Source organism: Anser anser (assembly GCF_964211835.1).
Source record: "Anser anser genome assembly, chromosome: 4".
Taxonomy (NCBI): domain Eukaryota; kingdom Metazoa; phylum Chordata; class Aves; order Anseriformes; family Anatidae; genus Anser; species Anser anser.
Genome location: NC_139724.1, coordinates 39,940,844 through 39,963,856, shown reverse-complemented (window position 1 = coordinate 39,963,856; position 23,013 = coordinate 39,940,844). Strand labels below are relative to the sequence as shown.

Sequence of the window (23,013 nt, the reverse complement as noted above, 5' to 3'; positions counted from 1 at the left end):
AGCTACAGGCTGGGAGATGAGTGGCTGGAAAGCTGCCTGGCCGAGAGGGACCTGGGAGTATTGGTTGATAGTCGGCTGAATATGAGCCAGCAGTGTGCCCAGGTGGCCAAGAAGGCCAACGGCATCCTGGCCTGCATAAGAAGCAGTGTGGCCAGCAGGTCTAGGGAAGTGATTGTGCCCCTGTACTCGGCTCTGGTGAGGCCGCACCTCGAGTACTGTGTTCAGTTTTGGGCCCCTCGCTACAGGAAGGACATGGACGTGCTCGAGCGAGTCCAGAGAAGGGCGACCAAGCTGGTGAGGGGTCTGGAGAACAAGTCTTACGAGGAGCGGCTGAGGGAGCTGGGCTTGTTCAGCCTGGAGAAGAGGAGGCTCAGGGGCGACCTTATCGCTCTCTACAGTTACCTTAAAGGAGGCTGTAAAGAGGTGGGGGTTGGTCTGTTCTCCCACGTGCCTGGTGACAGGACGAGGGGGAATGGGCGAAAGTTGCGACAGGGGAGTTGTGGTTGGATGTTAGGAAGTACTTCTTTACCGAAAGGGTTATTAAGCATTGGAACGGGCTGCCCAGGGAGGTGGTGGAGTCACCATCCCTGGAGGTCTTTAAAAGACGTTTAGATGTAGAGCTTAGCGATATGGTTTAGTGGAGTACTTAGTGTTAGGTCGGAGGTTGGACTCGATGATCTTGAGGTCTCTTCCAACCTAGAAATCTGTGATACCGTGATACTCTTCTACTACCCACTCAAAAAGGTTTATGATGATTTTTCAGTTAGCATGCTGAATTGCAAGGAATCCTAGGAGAAATTTGAATCCAGTTTCAAATCAAAAATAATACTTCTTTGTAAAAGGATGTAATGAATTAGTGAAGCAACATTATTAGGGATATTACAATTGAGGTCCGTCAAATGAACTTTTGGGGATGTGTCTTAGCTAAAACAGAAACGCTAGATTTCTTGCAAGAATTGCACGATGCCATTTTCTGACATTCAGAGCTTTCTGTGCTTTACTCAGTGAAGTTGAGAAGCTTTTACCATATGTTGTCCCTTTTCTACTCTTGAGTATTTTTCTGTGGCTACTTTTCTGTGACAGGATGATCACTTTTTCTTCCAGGAGATGAACAAGCTGAGGTGCTTTAACTCTTGCGTGAGAATTAGAATGAGGTCTTGTTGAATTCTTTTTTGTTTTGTTTTGTTTTGTTTGTTTTTGCACACTCACTTTGAACTTTTGTATGTTTGAAAACAAGACAAAGATACTATGTATCTAACACAAGTCTTGTTAGCGCTGTGTGTATTCTTCAGCTTTAAATTCCCTTTTTGTATAACCAAAGATTGCATTAGTCCTTTAGCAGTGGCAAGCTTATACATCAGTGCTTGTAGCTGATGAATCCTAAACACTATTTTCTCAGAATAGGTCTTTTGTCATAGCTTGACTGTTTTGTTCACATACATATTTCACTGAATATTTCTGTAATAAAAAATATTTATTGGCGATCAGATCATTCTTTAATGGTTATTTTACTTGTTTATTATCCTCAAAAACTTATGTAAGCATGGCTTACTGATCATTTTATTGTAATCTGAGTTATTAAGGAAAACTGAAAAGACCGCTTGTCAAAAATGGATTCTCATTAGGATCTGTTGATGGTTCCTATCAACATTTCAATTTGGTTCAACTTGAAATCCATTTTATTGCATAATCTATTCATTCAATTTATAAGTTTTCTTTAGTTAAGTAAAATGATTTGAAGAGTGCAAATTAGTGGAGGTGGCTTTATCAATCAGGCCTGCAATCGAAAATAACAACAATAATAATAAATGAAAATACAAGTCTCCTATAAAAGATTTAAGCATAGAAAAATGTGTTAAATACCTTTAATTATTTTTATGAAGTTTGCTCCTCTTAGAGTCCTAAATATATATTTCCATTATCTGATTCCGGATCCATCAAGACAATCACTTACTGGTTCTCCAGGGACAACTGTCTTATCCCATAGTTTTTGGGTATTGAAAGGGATAGATATTGTTCCCACACACTGCAGAATCATGCTGGTAAGGTAACATCTTAGAAAGCCATAGAATATTTCCATCTTCATTGAGAGGCTGATATGCTTTCCTCATTAGAACAATTCCCTGAAAGGAAGCTGAAAAGTCTTGTGATAGGCTGACAATCCTCTGAGTAGTTACATTAAAGAATGCTTCTCACAGAATCAATTATTCCTATTCATTCTGTGTACTTTAGAAAGCAGAAGAAAACAGGAAAGTACAAATATCAGCGGGGAAGATTTAAAGAGCCATTAGGTCCTAGGTCACACGACTTTTTCTCCACAGGTCCCCAGAGTCCTGGAGAGCTCTGGTCGAATGAAATACCAGGCATGAGGACACAAAGTGGCCTTTACTATGCTACCTCCCCTCTTTTAGGGAAATATGTGGTCTGTCATGTGGAGTTGTATAAGAAAAACATGGACTACTCTCTCCGCACCCCTGACAGCCTACAGAAGTGTCATCAGCAGTAAATGAGCATGCTAGGAAATCACAGCATATCTTACTCTGCTCTGAACCAATGAGGTATGGAAGGGGATGTAACTCCTTCCCTAAGCTCTTTTGCTGTGACTGAGACTGTTAATTTGTCATCTCACACAAAATGCTGAAAGGAAGCTCCAACTATCTCAAATAAGAAAAGGAAATGCTGGTAATTCCTCCAAGATCTCAGTGGGCAAATTACGAATTTAATTTAAAATGCAACATGCATACCATCATCAAAACATACTAGATTTTTTTTTTGTATCAGGTAAGTTTCAATTCTGTTTTTAATATGGATTTCCAAAGTGAAGACAAAGAAAACACGTAGAGGTGAGAAGCATTCTTGATATGTGTTAAGAAATGAACCAGAAATAACACCCAAGTAGGGGAATTATTTATAGAAAGCAGAATCTGAAGAGAAATGCCAAGAGATGTCAAAACTGATTGAAACATGCAGCCTTGACAGCTCTGAAATTCACAGGCTTCCTGCCTGCCAGAATTTGTGCATGATGCTTTAAATTCTTAGCCACTAGGTTTGGCTATCAGTATGGTGTAAGTGGGTGAAAGAAAATAAGAAACTATGAAACGTTTGTTAGCTCTACTTCCCTCTCCCAGTCTTGCGTAATGTATACTATTAACCACTATATACAGTTGAAATAATGCAACTAATGCAAATCACTGAAATACCATCCTTTTCATTTAGCAGAAAAAAAAAAAGCAGTTTAAAATATATTTCAAATGGATTAAATTAGATAAGTTTCCTATGCAAAGGTGATTCTTGATTATGATGCTGAATAATGATTACATTCTTATCATTTTAACACTTCTCCCAACAAAAAAATTAATACAGAGAAGAAGCACCAGGTGGGAATGATATACAACCACATGTATTCTCCTGTCAGGGTACATGAGTACTATGTCTTTGCACTGAAATCTTTGAAGTTACACTACTGTGAAAAATGTATAATAAAAAGAGGATGAAATACAGTATTTTTTTTCCATTATAGTCATAGATTAATCGTAGTTCTGTAACAGTTGCCACATAACATCAAGGTAACTGAAGCATATTATATAAGCCTTGCAACACCACTAGCATATAAATATTATTACACTGTTTTTTTATTTTTTTTATCTACCTTATTGTTCTCCTTTCACAAAAAGGCAAACTGAATTGTACAATAGTTAAATGACCTATTTAAAGTTGTACAGTATCGTCAGTGGTACTTCTAAAACTAGATCTCATTTCATCTAACCCTGATGTCTGCATGAAGACCAATAAAATTACTTTCCTTCCTACAAAAAGAAAAATAAATAGGCTTCGCACAATGACATCTTACATAGATACATATAAAAGATTTGTCAGATGTAACACTGAAATGATTCTTTCTTATTCAGGACCCATTATAATCCAAATCATTCTAGAGACTTACACAAAAGCAAGATACATTCCTTGTTCTTGTTTTCCTGTAAAGTTTAGAAGAAAAGTATCTTAAATAAAAATAGGAATAGCAATTACCATTCTTCTACAATTTTAATTTGCATCAAGAACTCATGTAGAGATAGATTAAAATAAGTACAGAGATATGTTAGGAAGTATTCATCTGGTTTCATTTACTATATATTTCAAACTGGCATTTTCAAAGAGTATCAGTTATCTATTCATAACCACTTCTTAGAGTGGAAAAGTATAATAAGGGCAGATTTAGGAGTAATGCATTACAATTGCAAAAGAGATTTTTCTACTGATTTGCTCCAAACAGAAGACAAATTAAACACTTCAATATTTCAATAATCGTCAGAAATACCTTTCCACTTTCAAAACTTAGATATGTAATCAATTTTGTCTTTCTTTAATTATGTTTCACAGCATAACCTTCCGCTGACAGACTTCTCAAGGCTTATGTCAACCAGAATAATAGGTTGCACATGTTATTGATTTAACTATCACTTCTAGGAACTGATCTTACGGTTTTATTAGACTGTTTTTTACAGTTACTTTTGGATAAGCTAATTCTACACATCTAAACAAATATAGATCATGTTCTCTTGAGATGTGCAATCATTATACCTTCCTTGTAACCATCTATAATAATCAATTGAAATTACTGAGCATTCAAATAGATGTTCAGATGCCTTATGTTGGATGCATTAAAGATAGAAGGATGTAAGTTAAGAAAGTGTGTGCATATGAGAGGTTTATACAGAGTCATTTTATCTGAGAAGAGATCTCTTAAAGCTGTAACTTTACTTTCCATAGACTTTCTGATCCATACAGATTTTGTTCCCTATTTCAGTTTCAGTACATGTTCAAGAACTAAGGACATTGCTTAGGAACACTGGATGAACCTAAAATGCATGATACCACATATATAATCAGTCATATTATTGTGTTCATTCTGTTCATGGCACTCAGGCCCCTGCTAAAACCCTCACTTTCAGTGTTCACATTGAAGCAGGCTGTCTTTTTCTACCCATACTTCAGTAGCGTCTGTGCAGGTTGCCCTCTGCAACTGGCATAGTTTGTAAAGGGACAGAAAATCTCCCAGAAGGACACCTCAGGGACTGTAAACTAAACACTACTTCTGGATTGTCCTCTGGTATATCTTGGTTCTTTTTATTGACTAAATAAGGAACTTTTAGGGATTGCCTTCAAATATCAATTGTGTGAATAACCTTAGAAAGCACTTCCTGACAGTACAAAAATCATTGGAACATTCAGAATAGATTCATGTCCAGAACTAAACAGCTTTCGGATTCCTAATAAAATCGTCTGCTGTTATGTTTTTAATTTGCATAGATTTTGTTTTTGATTTAATTAATAAGAAATAATTTTCAAAGCCTTAATTAACACCATGGTAAAATGTATGGTGTTTCTGAGATATTAAGGGAATAGTGTCTTTTTTTTTTTTCCTCAGGTTAACAGTTACAACAAGCATATAGAGGACTACCTTCTACATACTGCGTACAAGTCCTCTTAGACATACCTGCTTAGAACGTTTGTAGGAGAATGAGGCAAAATGCTAAGCACTCAGAGTGTTGAGTATTCTGAAAAAAATGTTGCCTTGGCTTGCCTGCTGCAGCTGTGGATATCTATCTCATGATCACTCTCACACTGTAAGGATACAACCTAGTCTCCTGGAGTGGTACTCAAGTACTTAATCATGCAATTGACCTTTATCCTTTTGCAGTTATCTGTCTCACTGACTAACTCCAACAAACTTTCTAAGGGTTATACAATTAACATTGTCTGTCCTGAGTGCAGAAAGAGGAAAGTTGAAAGGATACAGAAAAAACAATCTGGACAGAATTATTAGATATACCTAATGGTTACATCAATATCAGCCAAATGAAAATTCAGAGCGTCGTGAATGTTCTTTCAACGATGAAAGGAAATGGTGAATGATTCTCTTATTTATACTGGGATACAGGCCAAGAGGGAGCCTAGAAGAGAAGATTGCTAGAACCAATTCAGGTAAGAAAATTTCTGAGGTCTAAGACTAATTGTAGAGAAAATAGTATTTTTAAAGTGGGTTATATTGTATCCTTGAAAATACAGTAAAACTCATTTTGTTTACCATAGTTTTCTTTCTCCTTTGGTAGATATGTTAAAGATTTTAGATTTTTATTTCCTAGCATAATTGGAAGGTTCTGACTGATTTATTATTATTATTATTATTTTACGTGGTTTTTGTTCTGATTTAAAGTTTTTCAGAAACTAAAACTTTCTATTAAATGTTGCTGTTTTTTTAAAATTTGATTGAAACTGCCTTAGTTAATATTTAAATATCCTTTATTTTATATTCAACTCCTAATTCTGTGCTCAATAAAGTAAAAATAATAAGAATTTTGTATTGATGTATACCTGCGTTTTCTGTCTTCCCTCTGCTTTTAAACTTCTCACCTGTGTGCTCCTGAATAAGGATTCAGACATGTATTGTGGATTTTTGATCTTTACCTCTAGGTTCATGTGAGTACACTTATATCCTTACACTTACTACTTACTGTGTGCCCACAATATCTTTCTGCTATATGTAGATGCTCATTTAAATCTAAGAGATTGTAATTAGTAAATAAATTTTGTTCCACTGAGGTGAAGAGATGCCTGCCAAATGATACGAGTTGAAGTTGTTTCCACTGAAAGCATGAAATGTTAGCCTGTGCTGCTGGGCTGTTTAGGGCTGTAAACCCAAAGACAGTTTTGATAGCCCTCCAAGCTCAGGTGTGCAAATGGTCAGATATATAGTGGTGTTTACATGCTAAGCCATACAAACACTTGGCTGATTCTGTCAGGCACCAGTGTCTTCATTTACAAAAGACCAAGAATCCACAGCAACACCATCATACTTTTAAAAACTCTTCCATGATTACAGCAGGGTGTTTTTTTTTTTTTTTTTTTTTTCCCAAAGTCTCAGCTCATCTGTTTCTCTTATTTTAAAGTTCTGGGGATTTCTGACAGGTGAGGAGAAGGTGAATATATTTATTTTCATTTCCATGTTTCCTATGTTTTTAATTTTCCTTTCTTTTTTTTTTTTTCTTAATAGAGTTGAATAATTAATAGAGTTCCTGCCTCCTAACAGTATAAACCAGTGAATCATTATAGATCTTTCAGTGTTACCTTTAGGAAAACTGGGAACTACCTTCAAAAACCTCCTATTATGGGTAATAATTTGATTTCTTTTCCACATAAATCATTCTTTTTTAGATTATAAAATTAAAGAGATTTCTTGACATTTACCTACCTTTACCTAGAAAGAAAACAAAACTGAAAGACACTTCTTTTATGTTTGTTGTACTAAAACTTTGCATGTATTTTCAAAGTTAGATGCCTACAAGCTTTACCGTAGTTTAAAACAAAAATGATAAAAATAAGATAAAGAAAATACAAAGTTTTTCTGTGAAACGCTCTGGAACTGAATTTCTTTCTTTGCACTTATTCTGAGATGCTGATGAAATGTCAAGTAGATGACATCTGTCTCATCTTCTGAATATAAAGTTCTCGGCAACAGGAATCTTCTCATGTAATAGTTTGTAGGCTTGGTTTGAACACTGCTTTCCATAAGATTCAAAAAAATCTGAACTTTACTTCTCGAACTCAACAAGAGCTGAGTTCAAATATGAAAGTATTTGTATCGCCTTCCAACTTATTATTGCAACACTTTCTTGGAGTCATTCTTACTGAAGTTATTGACAAAATTTTATTGACTTAAACAACCTGTACAATTTTGCATTGTTTTATTTGTTTATACTTTTTGCTTACTGCTGTTTCTGGTTTAAAATAGTGTTAATAATATAGGAAACAGGTTTACAATGGTCAAATCACAGCAGATTTTTTCATGCTTTTCTACATTGCTAACTTTGGCAAAATAACTACAAATATATTGGAAATCAATGTGTATAGCTTGTAGATTTGCTTCATGTTTTCGTATTCTAACTCATTCTCTTGTATTTTTTCCATAACATTATTTAAACCCAGCAATGTTCTTACATTGGCAAATTATGATACCGATTTTATCCAACCCCCTGTAATGTGTCCTGTCGCTTACTAACATCTTAAAGTTCAACCTATTGTTTGATCTTGTAGTGGACTCTGAGGTGTATTAATTGGTTTAGAAGAATCAAAGTCTATGTATATGTACACATATTGTTTAGTTATGAGACCTAAATGTAGCTGTATATGTTGTATGTATACATTATATCAATTCATTCAATGTCAATTGCTTTAAAAAAATTCACTTGCTTTTCATCATACCAGAACCTTTCTGGTTCTTCAGGTCCCCTTTTAAAATAGTATTTTGGAAAAATCTTGTAAGTTTTGTGAATAGGTCAATTTTCATAACTATCTTTGCTGAAAATTATCAAACTGAATAAAAATGAAATCTGAACTCAGATTACCGTAACAGGTTGTTGTCCATGAATTTGCAACTGAAAGAACAGAAAAGATCTGTGAAATGTATCAGTGGCAGTAATCACTGTTTAAATTATTTTCCTTCTTGCTAGTTAGTGGGATTGTCTCTTACAACTGTAAAAACGTTATGATAACTAAACAATGTAAAAGTTGCATTATTTTTTTTCTTTTTCTCAATTGGATAGGTATAATGTGCTCTAAAGAACAGTCCGAGGATTTTGTGTAATCATGCTTATTTTGGTGTCATTTTAGGCCTGTTCTGTACAAAATCTGACTTTTAAAATATAGATTTAAAAAAAAAATTTACAAAACTCGATATACAAATAATGGCTTGTAGGATCAATTAATTACAGTAAAGAAAACTAGGAGGAATAGAAAAATACATGGCAAGACTGGTGAAAGCAGAAGTGAGGTAGTCAAGCTGAAATGCCCTTAGAAGTACTGACCTTGTGCTAATACATAAAGCATCAAGAGGGTGTAAAAGGAAAATGGTTATTCATAGTTACTTATTTCTGTTTTGCTGTCTTTTCTATCAAATAGAATTTTTATTTAGTTTTGGAAGTTTTACATAATTTGTAGCGATCTTTATCGACATTTGAAAGATTATTTTACACCTCCAGACTATTTTAACATTCATGGCAGAGTTCCCCAGAACGTCATTTGTGTAATTGCTAGTTTCTAAATTTTAGAGTACCCTGGATCCCAAGCATAATTTCTTTGGTAAGAAAAAACAAAAATCTGAAATTCTTCAAATCACAGTACGCTTTAACCAAGAATTAAGTTGATCTTCAATATCTGTCACTAGAACAATTTAGTTTATTCTGCTTGAGAGACTTGGAAAGAAACGATGTATTTTGTTAAGAACACTGTAAGCATAAGTAATATTAAAGCTGAATATGTGGTCAGAGTTTAGAACAAACTAGGTCTGCAAAATGGAGACATTGGTAATTAAAACTTCCATTTGGGGTAACAGAGTGTGTCAAGTTAGTGCCTGTCTGCTTGCTCCTATTCTTTTTAGGTACTTGTTAAAACAAAGATCAAATGTGCTAGACAAATTTTAAGCTTCAGCAAAGCAGATGCATAATGTTGTACTTCACTTTTATGAAATGCATCATAGATTACATTTTTTTCTGGGGCCTAGAGAAAGATTCACAAAAAAGGAATCTTATGTTAAAGAAGATTCAGTTAACTGGGTATTCATATATTTCAGATAATGAGTTCATTTAAATGCAATTGAAAAACATTTTGAAGACTACAAGAACTGACCTGTTTCTAAACAGATTCAGTTACCTGTGGTGCAGTTACAGTTTACCAATAGAAGTGTATCTTTCACTCTGAACAAGAAGGCTGTGTGCTTCTCCAATGCTTGACACTGTCTTCTAGCTCTTGTTAGCAATGATTTTTGGAGTCAAGAAGTTGACACCATTCAGAAAACTTGCAGTGATCCTAACACAACTCAGTGCAACGGTTGTCTCTTAAGTTCCTGAACACTGTGTATGGGATTGGTATTTGAATGATGTTTCCTTGAGAAGATTAACTTATCTTTTCATTTTACTGAGTCTCATGATATTTTTATGTTATTATCCACCCACTAGTACACAGTATTGCTATTGGGTTGATTCTGAACTTTCTGTATTGTTCAGTTACAGAAAACGTAAATCTGGAAAGTTCTTCTTCCTTTTATTAAATTAAAACTTGTAGGTACAGCGCTCTATGATTAAAGCCATATGTGATGTTTAGCTTTTGTAAGTCTTTCAAAGCTGGGGGATTTTTAGGAAAAATAAAGAATCTTTTCCCCTATTTTTATTTCGACTAAATACATTTTATTCTGCCAACTAAGAGATGATGATAGCCCATTTAAAATATCAGATCCTTACCTTCATTTTGACAGTGAACCAGGTTAAAACTGCCTTAAATCTCACTTCACAGAAGCATCTCATAGAGATGGGTGCAGAAACCTTAAAAAAAAAAAAAAAAAAAAAAAAAAAACATGGATACTGCATTTCTATTAGTTTTATTTTTTATGCTAGATTGGTCCTTTGGTACATATTGCAGCACCACACACTGAATTAGCTGCTGAGAAATGTTCAGGTCAGATAGAAAACTGAAAAAAAAACAACATGGTGGCTTAAATTTGCCCAGGTCTCCCATTCCTGGACTACATGAAGTTTTCATTCAGCACAACAATAAACATGGGGTTTGCTTACACAGTCTTCTGCTACCCCCTGGATGTGCGTTGAGTATCACAGATCCTGAGGTGCACAGGGCATGTCTTGGCCCAGGTGAGTCAGTTTTCCTTCTTTGCACTCCTGTAGTCACAGTGTAACATAGCACTCTGGTTATTGGACAAGAGTATCATGGGTCCTGCAAGGTGGGGCGCAGAGCATTTGACCTTTATTTCTATTATCTGAACATTTTAGCTCATTGCAAACCACCCTGTGTTTTCCTGGCTAACAGTTCTTTGGATTTCAAATGAACTGCTGACCAAACAAAAGCAGATCCTAATTACTTAGATCCCATATTTTTTTTCTCTGATTGTTTAATGGGTATGAAGTGTTACTATTGATTTCCATGGGAACAGGAAAGGGCGTGTGTTATCCAATGCATACTGAAAATCCTATGACAGTTACTGGAAAGAGAAAAGACATGCTAACTCTCTTTAAATTGCAGGATGAAAATTGTGTATTAGAACAATTATGCCTCAGGGTGAATGTGTAAGTATAATGATACTGAAACTTGGCTTCTTTTCAAAATATACAAGTCTATGACAGTTTGGTATCGAAAAAGATAGTGATTCACATATTTAAAAAAAAAAAAAGAAGCCGAGCAAAAATGTCAAGGTGTGACAGAGGGCAAACTCAAATTACTTCTAATAAGAAAAAAATGTTAGTTTTCAGAAGAATAATTGCTGGGTCTCTTCTTAGGAATATATTTATATCATTAAAATATCATTCATGTGTTAGAAATAATTATAAGTTAGATGAAATAATTTTTAAAACTTGGAAATATATAAAGAAGCCTCCTACTCTGCACATTTACCACACACCGTAATAGCTTATAATATGGAGGGTAGGAGTTAATGGTCAGTTTTCTTGCTGGAAAAGGATCACCATGGAGTCCCACTGGGATGTATTCATCAATGATCCGAGAAAGAATGAACAGTGAAGTGACACAGTCTGCTAAGTTATTCAGCATAATGAAGACAAGGATAATGACAAAAAAGATGTAGAAGGCTCTCTCAGGGACTGATGGTAAAATAGAAGATCAAGTTCCATGTTGATATGCACAGTGTGATAAACATAGGAAGAAAAATAATTGTAACTTAACATACATAACGCTAGGTACTGAATTAACTCTTACACTGAGAATCTTGTTGCTGAGTAGTACAAGAAAATGTTATATGATATTCAGCTTAACTTTCCTCTGTAGTCAAAACCCAAATATTTTATTTTCAAAAAAGAGAGAATGAAGTGAAGGACATCATTAGCCACTATATTATACATCTGCCACATGACCTCAGTTTGAACACTGTGTGAAGCTCTGCTCCACCTTCTCAGCTGTACAGTAAAATGTAATAGTATAGAGATAGCATAATAAAACTCCATAAGATACAAAGAAAGGTGACAAGGGTAAGGAGAGGTTTGGACAGGTTTTGTGCATGTATTTGAGAAAACTCAGTTATGAAAACTGGGGAAAAGGAGGTGGGAATAAAGTATGTAAACAGTAAGGTACCTGCACTGCTATGCTCGTACAGGGTTATTTATAACTCACCAGTCAAACTCACACTGTTTTCTAGACCATATTAAACTAGCTTGATTATTAGTTTATGCCAAATCACTACACTTATGAAACATATGTACTTGCACAGTATACTGTTGAAAAAAAATATCTTTTCATGAAAGAAAATAACTTTTCATTTGGATAAGCATCGTCCTTAGATACCCTTGTATAACTTATACTGAAGTTACTGGATGTCCCCCAAATTCTAGTGAAATGACAAACAAGTTGGCACAGAACTGAGTAACTCAGGAATTCATACAAATCCAAAAAAAATTTATTACAGTTTAATTTAGGACAAATTAATTTAGCCTATTGTTTCTTCTTCACAAACATGCTGTTTACCTTATCTCAATTTTTATGTATCTTCTATCTCTATCTTCCACACCCCTGTACCCTACCCGCCCCACACACACTTTTTTTTTTTTTTTTAAACCAGGTTACTTCAGTTCTTTTGTGGAAAATGTGTTTTAAACCAACATGAAATATGTGCAATACCCTGAAATATATGAGCTTGTTACTGCTCTTAGACTTAAAGTCAGAGTACTTTTTATCTCCAGCTGAAGAAACTCGGATTTAAGAAACACTTAACTATGAAGAATCTAGATTTATTTTCAGGACTGGTTGAAATGGTGTGGGTTCAGAAATGCACAGTATTGCTTTGTTTTTAATTTTACTTGGTTTGGAGAATCTTTGAAGTAGGTGTGGTTAAAAACTAGCCTAGAAGGATGTGTTCAGAGCAGCTGCACTTGTCATCAAATGAATATTACGTGGATATGCTTAGTTGGTTCTGGCAGTGATAGCTCTTGAAAATCACCATCCATCTTTATTTTAGGTCCATGTCAGTATTTTATTTTGCCATAATGAAGATTTTGTTGAATATATTAAGCTTATATCTCATTCAGTTACCAGTACACTATTAATTTTTCTTTGACAACATGTTTTGGTTGAATGGGATAATTTCTAAAGAGGCACCGTTCTTTGTACTTACTGTGACCCTTTGGTAATGTGATGGTTTTACTAAACCATTGTATCTGTCAATTGCAAGACTGATCATTACTGGTAGTATTGTGAATGTGAGTGGATGTTTATGGGTAGTACAGCAGTGATGGGGCCAGAAATTCTGTTCTGCTCCAGCTGAGAATCAGATCTGGGTGAGTTCAGTATTCTTTGATCTTTTCTACATATGAAAGGAGTATTTAAAAGTATAATGTCATCCACAGTCCTATTTAATCAATGTGAGGGGAAAAAAATAACAGCATTAAATGAATTCCTATGTAGAAAATTACCAAAGGACTTATGCCCCAAATGGTTTGAATTTCAATATAAAATTAGAAATAGCTGCTTTTCACCCATTACAGCAATCTTTCTCTCAGCTTCCCAATTCTGCCTCTGCATGTTGTGTAGCTTCAAAACAAGCTCTTCTGGGTATTTTAAATCCAATTTTTATGAATCCTGTTTTGAAGTCACCTATGTATACACCAACCATTTTTCCAGCTTTGTGTTAGTCAGCCACTCCTTAATTGAACAAATGGGGAAATTGGTGTTTATTCATATCAGATGTATTAATATCGCTCTTATTCATCTACAGTGCCTGCTTAAACATATATTTATTAGCATGAAAACTTACAATGAATAAGATATAAACTGTCTGAGTGGTAGGGGAAGGGACAATTTTGTACATTTAGCTGCTTACGTATACATTCACAAAATCTAAGATGTAACAGTACATAAAAGGTAAGGATGCCTTATTCACTATATATTAATAAACCCAGTTAAACCTATGTGTATATTTCTTTAAAGAAAAAAAAAAACACACAAAAAAAGTAATTTGAATAAAGCCTGGTACTTAGATTCAGCACGATCAAGTTCCATTTGGTGCCAAATTCACTAGTGGATTCATTCTGCAATGGCTTAAAATCAGCTCAGGAATGATAGAAATGTTCTCCACTTTTAATGCAAACCTTCCAAACCAACAACATTAGATGTTCTAGTAACCCTGTTTTGAGCTGTGGATCCTCAATGGTTTTGTGTTTCCTTGCATCAATGTAAAATATCTAGATAGGGCTAATTTAGTCTGCTTCATTCAGATAAATGTTATACCACTGCACTAGGAGACTTCGCTTTTATTTATCATGATTTTCTACCCCTTTAAGCTCACACTTGCTTCTCCAGCTTCCTATTTAATCATTTGCAGTTTGAATCCTACTTAGTATGAAGTAATTGGTGTGTGAAGTGTTATGCCAAAAAGCACTTTTAAATGCTCTCCCAAACACGTATAATTTCTTATACCTTTTTTTTAAAGCTTCTACATATTCAAAACAGCTGTTTCCAGCTCAACATGATATTTAACAATACAAGCTTTATTAAATATTCCAATTTAATTCCACTCCATACTAGTTACTAGAAGTATCCTGGATTTATTTTCCTTTCTATGTCTTCCTTCAAAAACAGACTGCATGGTCTTCTGCCTTTATAAATAAAAATATGCCAAATTGTCCAAATGTGATAGCAAATGTTCTAGACCAAGGACATAAGTAAGATACAATACAGCAGTCCTGTAAGCACATGATCAGCTACAAATATTACAGTTTAGATAGATTCCCAGGATCACATATAACTTGAAATAAACAGCTGCCCTTTCACAGATAAACCGGTATATAAATAGACAAAACCAACCTCTGTGTAGTGCCAGAACTTGAACTGTGCAAGCATCATACATGAGGTGAAAAGGTACTGCTTTATTTTTGATTCCAAAATGTATCTTTTTTTTTTTAATGTTACAAAATTAAGCAAATGTGACCTTCAACGTATAACGGCCAAATAATTTCAGCAGATGTGCAATTACTAAGAACTACAAAACATTACCTTCAAATCTTGCTTGAGACAACAAGGAGAGTCATTTTAGAATGGCAGAAAAGGTATTCGTGTACTCAAAGGAATGCCTATGCTTCCCAGGCTGATGAAAGAGAACTGAAGGTCACTGCTTATGCAAGGTGTGACCTCTCAGAGACAAAACCAGTATTTTATTTTGAGTGAAAAACATTCTGATTTGACAAAGGTCATGCAGAACAGCTTTTTTTTTTTTCTGGAGAAAAAAAAAAAAGTTTTTTTATTATGCTACACATCACAGGATTTAAATCTTTTCAACCTTGTGCTGAGCATGTTTCTTAGGCTGTATTTTCTATTGTAATTCACTTATTTGTAGAAAATTCTGTAAGACAGAAATGTCCTTGTCTCTTTCTTTTTCATAGAAAGATCATCTTCACTGAGAAACAACCCTTGGAGGTATTAAAGATTTTCTTTTGCTCAAAAATGATAAGACTAAGGTAAACATTTCACTCCTACTCTTTTATGTCATTAATAATAATTGATTAGGGGGAAAATTAATAATTTTATTTTTTAGTTCTGTGGCTCTCAAATTTAGCTTTGTGGAGTCCCAGTTTGCATACATTGTATGGGCTCATGAGCTTGCATAAATTGCACTGCAACATGGAATGATATGAGAGTGCATTTTTTTTAGAAACTCTGAAATAACTAAAGCAATTGTAGATCTTTAACCATACAGCAAGCACTTAAGGAAACTAGCCAGTCTTCAGCTAACTGAGTCAGCACAATGTGAATTTGAGTTTCTTGTTTTTCTAAGAAGGCTTTAACTTACTTATCAGTTACCTGTGTAGCTCACAAAACTAAATCACAAGAAGATGTGGTTGGAACTAATTAGTTGACATAACTGTGGTCTTTTTTTTTTTTTTTAAAAAAAAAAAGTTACACTTCTACTCTGCACTGAAGCAGCATCAGCACTGTAACAGAGTTTGTGTGCAGAGAAGAATGGCCACGGGGGTCTCCTAGTCCACCCCTGTTCAGTCCAGTTTCCGGTATGACTGAAGTCCCTAAATATTCCCAGGGACCCAAGGGCACTGCTGATTCACAGTCATTGTTACCTTTGCATTATGAATAGAGTTTGTGGCATTGATATGATATTTTCTGTGGGATCTCATTGAAGACTGTAAGCTGGAAGCTAGCCCAAAATAAGATCCACAATGTATTATCTATGGTGAAAATCACCTTATTTCCTCCACTTTATCCTGTGCTGGAATCCTTTCCATATCATAACTGAAACTTTGTTACGGATTCCTTTTACAAGATGTTTAACAATAACATAAGCTTCAGCTGAGCCTTTTTATGGTAGATATAAGGTGTTATACATAATCTTCTTAGGAGCTTTGCATTCACTGACTTAAACAGGCAGAATAATAAAGTTATGTTGATGTGATAGCCAGGAAAAAAAAAAAGAGTTATCATAGCAAATTAAATATTTTTCTGAAAAACATTTAATTAACAAAACAAGATACAGTAGTTATTGTTGGTCAATTAGAGATGTAATAATTACTCCTGCTTAGCTGATGAGAACAGGATAAGTAGGCAATTACTGTTAAAACAAGCTGAAGTGCAAATAAAACCAATTAAAATGTATATTATATTAAAATAAGTAAATGGTAGCTAAAATATGCAATCATGACTTGTGTTCATCTTCACAAAATACATGTTAAATTGTATTTTAAAAATTTCTCAGTATATGCCTATCTCTTCCTTGTTCTTTGCTTTCAGTTGCCCCAGTTTTGTTAAATAAATAAATAAATAAATTGGGCTTCCAGAGTCTGTGAAATTCTTCTCAAAGAGAAATTCAGGATCAAGTGAGGGTATATTTTCCAAATATTTTTATCATTTATTAGAACCAAGGAAACAAAATAATAACATATTCAAGAATGTCTGCCCTTATTCTGTTCATAAATTATTCCCAAACAGACTGAAATTAAGGAATTCATTCTTATTCCAAATTACTCAAAAATAGATTGTGCAAAGATAGACTAGCTCTTCACTAGCTCTTTTTATAATACTTACCTAAATCATATTTCATTGCTCCTTTACTTTGATTAGATCACTAAAGTGTTTATAAATCTGTTAAAGGGTAATTGGAGATTTTCTAGTGTTGAGTTCTTGAAGCTATCACTGAGAAGCAGAGAATAACAAATCCATCCATTAATGAAAAATAAATTTGATTAGCAAATATTTAATCAAATGTCATTGACAACAACTTAACCTTTCACTTTTGAAAGGAATGGATGCCTCTGTTTGATACAAAGTAATTTTTATAATATTTGAAATAATTTAAAGGGAGACACTGACTCTGGATTCACTGCAGTATATTTTCTGTTGCTCAGCTGCTGTAAAGAGATTACAAAATAAACTCCATCTGCTCCAAGGGATAGCTTTAAAACATGTTCAGAAGTGAATAAGTACTTTACACATCTAAGGCTTGGTTTTTAGGGATCAGATTAGGGGTGAAAGTGGTCACAGCCAAAGTGCTTTTACAGTCACTGGGGTCACAGTGCAGCCTACGCACAGGAGGGTTTTAGCAGCTGTCTAATTTAGATCAGGAGCATGAACTCTTCCCAAGGACTTGAATACTCCCCCCTGAAGAAGAGTTCCACACGCATTTCTTTGAAGGTAATACTGGCTTAAATGTCCTTTAACCACTGCTTTCTGCTCCCCTTGCTGCTGTGCTGGTACAACTCCACCGCTTGGTAGGAAACTGAACTGGGGAACTGATTCATTTAAAAAAAACAAACAACAACAAACTTTTTTTTTTTTTTCCCCTGTGGCATCACCTTCTAAAAACATAGCTACAATGTGTTAAAAATATTTTTTTTCTCTGCAATATTATCTTAAAATAAAATAGTTTATAATAATGGAATCATATATTAGATTCCTATCTTAAGGTCAAATTTTGTAATTATTAGATGACATTTATATTGTCATAAACTTTAAGGTAGCTGTGCAAAAACATTTTCCAACTGTAGTGAACTCTTTTGAAATGAGGTTCAGATCATTTCATTTAATTATTTTTTTATTATTATTGAAATGTTCAGTATAATTATGTAGATCAGATAATGACTGTGAGTCTATGAAGTAATGTATTCTAAATTCTAGCATCAAATACATCTACTGTTTTATTATTTTCCATTCACCATTTGCAACTTAAGAGGGGAGCCATAAATTATACAGCTCTTTTCGTTCTCCAAATACTTTAATGATGCTCATCCCTTTCACTTTTTGAAGTAGCTACAACTTAGAATAAAGCCACTGCTCAGTTTATGCAGTTATATTCCCATCATGGGAATACAGAGCATTGCAAGTACATTCTGTATAACGATTATCATTTTGTTTGCATGAAGATGATGTGTGTAGACCCCATTGTATTGGATAGTGTTCTTATTTATCATCTTCTTTAAATAATTATTTGTAAACTTCATAGGGAGTTAAGCTAGTGAAAGGTTGCAGTTGGGTGGAACTCATTTTATTCTCCTACCAGCAAGTATAAGGCTTTTCCCTGAAGGTGCTAGGGAGAAGAAAAAGAGAAAGAAGAGGAGAAAAAAAAAAAAAAAAAAGGCATTCCATGATGATTTGCACATCAATCACCTTGGGTAGGTATGCACAAATTATTTTTTTTTTTTAATTAACACCTTTAGTACTTAATAAATAAAAGCCCAAAGCATAGACTCAAACCTCTGATTCTTTTTGTGAGATATTTTGCAGTGTTTGGTTTCATCTTGGCAAGAAATGTTACAACACCAGCCTATTTTCCATTGGTTTTGTAACTTTATTTCTTCATCATACTCAAAACACCAATATGACAAAACCAGAAATGTTAAATGGATTTCTATGAATCAAGAGTTTAGGTCAGTGGTCTGCTGCAATGTAGGAGTGGATTGAAGTCATGAATCCTGTCCGTAATCATTTATGTCACAAATAGTAAAATCTTAGCCTAGGAGTTTGGAAGCACAAGAGGATAATATGATCTCAGTATACACTCTTTAGTTTATTGTGATTTACAAAATGAAACCATTTTTCTTTGTTCAGTAGAAATGGTTCTTACTTTATTCCAGCCAGTTTTTCCCATAAATTGCTGAATCTTCCAATCTTTTTTTTTTGTATCGTTTTTGATAATGTTTGTGGTGCAACGTTTGTCAATTCAGAACCTTAGAGATACAGATTATCTTGCCTATAGATTTATTCAGTTTTAATCCCGCATAAACAAAAGGTATGCATCCAGATATTTGTAGAAGGATATTTATTTCAGTAGACTTGGAGACAACTCTTAAAAATAGGGAACAAACTTTTGGTGCAGAAGTGCATCTAATAGTGATTAGATTAACCAACATTGCTTAGTTCTCCTCAGACCAAAGGCATTTTCAGCACACCTGCTCTGCAACAAAAGTGTCTTTGGAGAAAGCATGATGGCACGGAACTTTCATAATAGCTCTTAAAAAAAGAAAAACCTTTCTTAATAAAGGCAATAGGTCTATCTGTACAATCACTATTTGTTGTTGGCAACTAAAATGAGAAAGAGCAAACTTTGGGTTTCTCTGGCCTTTAACCATTGGATTAGCTGGCATCACCAGAATCCAAGGACACCTTCTCACTACACTTTTCATCCAAGTGAACTTGGCTACATCAGGTGGAAGTCTGGCACAATATATTCTGAAATGAGGAATCAGTCCTTAATTTAGCAATAATATCTAATTAAACACTTGTAATTTAAATATATAGTCATAAAGAACACTTTCCTAATTAATGTACTGGCAAGAAAACTCTCTCAAGGAATGACAGACAGGTATTTTGAAGCATATTATATATATCTAACTATAACTATATATATAATTTGTTAATGTGATGCTGGAGAAACTTCTCATTAGAAACTCTAGAAAAGCAATCTGTACTTAAAAATCTTTAGCTTAATGGAAGTTGGAGCACTTAAAACCAGGTGGAGAAAACTGAAGGGAATCCATGAAGAAAAGCTCATTTAATTCCTAAGGTTCCAGTAATTTAGAAATATTGAAGCATAAATTGAAATCTTCATAGTCTTAAAATCATATACAACCATCCCAGTATAATTGCTTGTTGAAAACCAAATTTAAGTTGTTTAACCCTACATTTCTTAAAAACAAGCAAATAACAAAAAGCACAACTCTGACATTTATATATTGCCATGGTGGTAGAAAGCTTAATATGTCAAAAGAGAAATACTAAGTCATCTAAGTGTTATAAAGCACAGTCATTGTGCATTTTCTGATTAAACCAATAGGTGTATTACTATGTAAGCAATTTTCTTGACACAAATTCAATATTTCCTTTTGTACCCTGGATTTTCCACAGTGAAAGTGTTCAAACCAAAGAGCGTATCTAGTGCAACAGTAGAATATAACACTATTCAGAGTATTCATCGTTATTATAAACATTATTTAACTACTTATCCATAGATTAAAGCACCCACTCACTCAATTTATGTCATTATTAATAGCTAATAAATAACTTACCTAGCAGTAAGATTCCATTGAATTTTTTATTTTTTTAATAGTGTCCGACCTTTATCTGTGTTCTCCTGAAAAAAAAAAAAAAAAGTATAGACATATTCTAATGTTCTCAGTAATCTGGTCATTTATATAAAACTGGAAACAACATTTATTACAAATTCAAAGTTCCGACAGAAATAAATTCTTTGTGTGGTCTTCCACAGAAAGGTGGACTTTTTGGCTAATGCTTTTGTTATTCTGTGATTCCCAAATGATTTTTCTTTAGAAGTGAGGTTTGTGGAGTAATAGTTAGCCATGACAGCTATAGACTGTTCTTGGACAACCCAGGTTTTTGTAGGAAGACCTGTCAGAAGCCAGACAGGTTGAAGTATTTCACAAGCTGTCCATTTCAAGTAGCAACTCAGGAAGTAGTAGTGATAAAATTTACAGTTGAGAAAGCAACCTGCTGTGTAGTCTCTTGGCATTTAAGAGCTAATCATAGAAGAAAGACGCTCTTTGCAGTTGTATTTTTAAGAGATCAGAAACCAGTAAAATGAGCAGACAATAACTTCCTTTTACACTGTAAATTACCTTTTATTTTTTGAGGGGGATGTAACATGGAGAATGAATGTATCCTTTGTGTGCTTTCAAATTTTGAGCAGCACTGTTTCACGTGCCACACTGAAACTGCTGAGATAGAACCATAGAATTTGTTTGTTTCCAAAGGGACTTCTGGAGGTAGCTGATCCACCACCCTACCCAAAGCAGAGTCAACCCTAAAGTCAGACGCCACTTCAGAGCTGAATGAGGTTGCTCAGGGCCTTGTTCATATTCCAGTCTCTTCTGGACTCTTCAGTGGCTTTCTACCCCATTAGCAACCTGACTGTGCATGTGGGTAAGAAAGTTGAATCCCATGTGCAAGGTTCTACATTTTCCTTTATTGAACTTCATGAAGTTATTCCAGCTTTTCAAGTTCCCTTTGAATGGCAGCTTTACCCTCCAGTTTTTCAACCTTTCTCCTGATTTACATAGTTTCATATTCCACTATTCAATTAAAGTCTTCACAGAATATTTTTTGAAGGTGGGTATCATAAGACGCATTCAGGAAATAAGGAAACCATACCATAGAAGTGTGGCATGAAATGTCCAAGGTGATGGAACTTTGGTAATGGTTCTATACAGTCAAAATATAATGGAAAAAAAAATATATATATGAATTTTCACAGAATGAAATAAAATGAGTATATATTGTCTGAACTTACAGCTCTTAGGCAAAAACTCAATTCAAATACCACTGCAGAATTTTTTGCAAAATTATTGCAAAAATTAATAGCAATATAAAAAAGAACTCAGAACATGTATGATGGTGGCCTGGGGAAGAACATCAAGATCAAGTCACTCGTAAACTCTGTATGTATTCAATACTTTCTTAGATATTATTTTCTTAGAGGTTTGTCAATATTTATCATATGTGAGTCAATACCAGTGTACACACCATTAATAAGAACTTCTATATAATAGAAAATATTTTAAAATGTAGCTACTTGCTTTCTTTTAGATACCTGAGTTTAAGGGTGAAGCAACCAAAGCAACTTCAAAAGAGCAAATCTTCACTGGGTGAATGGCAGGTTTTTTTGTTTGTTTGTTTGTTTTTTCTGTATATCAGACCTTTTAACATGTCTTATGCTAGTGAAAGCAAACTTTTTTTTTTTAATAAAAATCCAACTTTAGTTATATACGTATATTTATCAACATATTTCTCTTTCGATATAGACCTTTGGGAAAGTATGTTATTTTCAGATTTGATTTTTAAGGCAACTGAAAAGTATTCTATCTAGACCCTCTTTTATCCAGGAATATTGGAAAGTCTACTTTCCAGTAAAGTAGTCCAGTAAAAAGTTAATTAATAAATAGTAATTAGCAAACAACAATAATAACAGACTGATGATAAGCTAGATACATTCATGATGAAATGAAGAAATAAGAAGTGAAATCCTGCCTATTTGATAACTGGATGCAGAATTTCTTTAGATAATATTCTCAGGGGATAGGTTTGAAAGAAACGCATTGGACACTTAAATCTAAAATGTAAGGTGAAGATCACAATAACAAAAATTGTCAATAAGCATAAACTTTGTTGACTTTGAAGTACTCGTATATCCTCTATAGTCTCATGTATAAATAAATTCTGAAAATCTGTATGAATAAGAGATGGAAATACATGATGTTCCATAGTTAAAGTGTATATGCAAATTTACATTTCAATATTACATTCAGAAGATATGATATTGCTTAGTACTTCTAACATATTATACTAAAGTACATGGACATATACATAATATAGTAGGAAAAAAATGTGTTGTTAAAAAATAAAAATGCTGCTAGTTGTAAACACATTGTTGTGCTCTTCCAGCTTAAGAATGCATAGAATAAAGCTAGAAGAAAGCATTAGATAATATAG

General features: G+C 34.1%; 1 protein-coding gene across 12 annotated transcripts in view; it reads left to right on the top strand.

Moving 5' to 3' along the window:
* Positions 1 to 23,013, top strand: part of LOC310898179 (uncharacterized protein) — a 467,382-nt gene that overhangs the window by 237,325 nt on the left and 207,044 nt on the right. For 10 of the 12 annotated variants that reach the window (XR_014583048.1, XR_014583049.1, XR_014583050.1 and 7 more), the window contains 3 exons: positions 5,942 to 5,985; positions 7,055 to 7,172; positions 15,450 to 15,524. Coding sequence is in view for 1 of the 12 variants with exons in the window: in XM_083832739.1 (XP_083688865.1) it covers positions 10,687 to 10,700; positions 15,450 to 15,483 (48 nt within the window). In the remaining 11 variants the exon portion in view is untranslated. The other 2 variants (XM_083832739.1, XR_014583058.1) reach the window with 2 other exon arrangements.